The sequence below is a fragment of the Malurus melanocephalus genome, unplaced genomic scaffold (genome assembly GCF_030028575.1).
Source record: "Malurus melanocephalus ecotype Western Australia unplaced genomic scaffold, MMel_1.1 scaffold_658, whole genome shotgun sequence".
Lineage (NCBI taxonomy): Eukaryota > Metazoa > Chordata > Aves > Passeriformes > Maluridae > Malurus > Malurus melanocephalus.
The window spans coordinates 36,691-39,089 of NW_026623890.1; the positions used below are offsets into that span (position 1 = coordinate 36,691).

At 38.8% G+C, this 2,399-nt stretch overlaps 1 protein-coding gene across 1 annotated transcript in view; it reads left to right on the forward strand.

Annotated features, from left to right (window-relative positions):
• Nucleotides 1-616: 616 nt before the first annotated feature.
• Nucleotides 617-2,399, forward strand: part of IFNLR1 (interferon lambda receptor 1) — an 11,488-nt gene continuing 9,705 nt past the window's right edge. The window contains exons 1-3 of the mRNA XM_057383777.1: nt 617-959; nt 1,822-1,945; nt 2,181-2,377. Of these exons, the coding sequence (XP_057239760.1) occupies nt 854-959; nt 1,822-1,945; nt 2,181-2,377 (427 nt within the window). The 5' untranslated portion in view covers nt 617-853. The remainder of the gene's footprint in view (nt 960-1,821; nt 1,946-2,180; nt 2,378-2,399) is intronic.

A 2,399-nucleotide genomic window follows, 5' to 3' on the forward strand; every position in this document is an offset into this window, starting at 1 on the left:
ATTGTTTATATTGTTATTAACATATTGTTGTTTATATTGTTATTAACATATTGTGGTTAATTTTGTTATTAACACGTTTTTAATATTGTTATTAACATACTGTTGTTATTAATGTTATTAACATATTATTGTTTATATTGTAATTAACATATTATGGTTAATATTGTTATTAACATATTGTTAATATTGTTATTAACATGTGGTCATTAATATTGTTATTAACACATTGATATTAACATATTGTCATTAATATTGATATTAACATATTGCCTTGAATATAGATATTAACATACTGTTGTTAATATTGTTATTAACATATTGATTTTAACATATTGTCATTAATATTGATATTAACATATTGTTGTTTACATTGTTATTAACATATTGTTGTTAATATTGTAATTAACATATTTATATTAACACATTGCCGTTAATATTGATATTAACATATTGTTGTTTATATTGTTATTAACATATTGTTGTTTATATTGGTGTTAACATATTGATATTAACATATTGCCATTAATATTGTTATTAACATACTGTTGTTTACATTGCTATTAACAGATCCCTCCCGCACCGAAACCTTTAATTTCTATTAATATTTGACAGGCAGGCGGGGAAGCACCAAAGGTCGSTGTTTTTATGGGATGTCTCACAGGATGAAGCAGCTCTTCCCCTCCCAGAGCTCACCTGGAGGGCGCAGCACCGCAACCTTTACCTTCCCTGCACCCCAAAATCCTCCCCCATCAKCTCCCTGCACCAGGAAACGAGACAGAGCGCATGCCTGCAGCTCCTGAGCTCCTCAAAACCTCTGGAATTTGCTCAGCTCCAGGGAGGAAACACGGCTCAAATGGATCGAGGAAAAAGATTTATGAGCAGTGGGAATTTTGGCTTTGCCCTGTGCGGATGGAGGGTGGGAGCGCTGATGGCTCTGTGCCTTCTGCAGCCGGCTCCAGGTACGTGAGCAATGCTTTTCCTTTCACTTTTCCTTTTTTTTGTTGTTGGAAGAAAGATGAATTTGAATCGGTTTAAATGGGAGCGGTTCACCTAAAGTGAAATGTTTCACGGTGAAAAAGCAATGGTTTAAAATCTGTCTGTGGAAGGGGAGTTATTGAGGGCTAATGAAAAAAAATTAGGGGCAGGAAAATAAACAGCAAAGCTGCACCTCTGAATTTGAATCGGTTTAAATGGGAGTGGTTCACCTAAAGTGAAATGTCTCACGGTGAAGAAGCAACGGTTTAAAATCTGTCTGTGGAAGGGGAATTATTGAGGGCTAGTGAAAAAAAATAGGGGCAGGAAAATAAACAGCAAAGCTGCACCTCTGAATTTGGATCAGTTTAAATGGGAGTGGTTCGTGTAATGTGAAATGTCTCACGGTGAAGAAGCAATGGTTTAAAATCTGTCTGTGGAAGGGGAATTATTGAGGACAAGTGAAAAAAAAAATAGGGGTAAGAAAATAAACAGCAAAGCTGCATCTCTGAATTCCTGTGGGATCTGCCTTTGAAGGATTGGGGTTGASGGAGAAGTGTGGGGCAGCCCTGAGGGCTGGAAATCATTGAAATGCAGTGAGACCACAGTAAAAGCCACTCAAAATYGTAAAATAAATTCACAAAAATGTGGGTCCTAATTCTAAAAGCTGTTGGGATGAGGAAAACTTTACATCAAAATAAAAACCCCCCTGCTTCTGTTGCCAAATTCCAGCCTGAAATGAACTGAGCTGCCTCAAAATTTGACGCCACCTTCATCAGAATCAAAAAATTATATTTTTCATCCATAAAGTATTTTCAAGTAATTCACACAATTTTCCATTTTGATCAGGTCACGTTCAGCTCCTCCCTCCTCAAAATGTGACTCTGCTGTCCAAGGATTTTGCCATGATTTTGGCCTGGGCTCCAGGGGAAGGATTCCCCCCAAACGTCACCTACACCGTGAGGTACGAAAGGTAAGAACTCCCAAACCTCATCCCACTGAAGGGGTGGCACAGGGCATCTCTGCTGATTAACAACTTTAATTAATCACCATGATCAATGACCTTCCACCAGAACTAAAAAATGATCCATGTGGGAAACGTTCCAAACTCAAGGTTTGCTCCCCGCCCTCCCAAACAATCCTTTCTCCTGCTCTATAAATAACAAAAAAACACATTGAATATTTTTTGGTTTGGTTGTTCCTCTCAGCCAGGATCGCCTGGACAAGTGGGTGAAGGTTTCTCACTGCAAAAACATTCCCAGAACTTTCTGCAACTTGACTTGTGCCCTCTCCAACCTCTACGTCAAAGTGCGGGCTCGGGTGAAGGCGGTTTGGGGCCGATCGCAGTCGCCCTGGGTGAAATCCCAGTTCAAGGATTACTACTCAGATGGTGAGTGTTTGTCGGGTGAAATTCCTATAAATGGGCA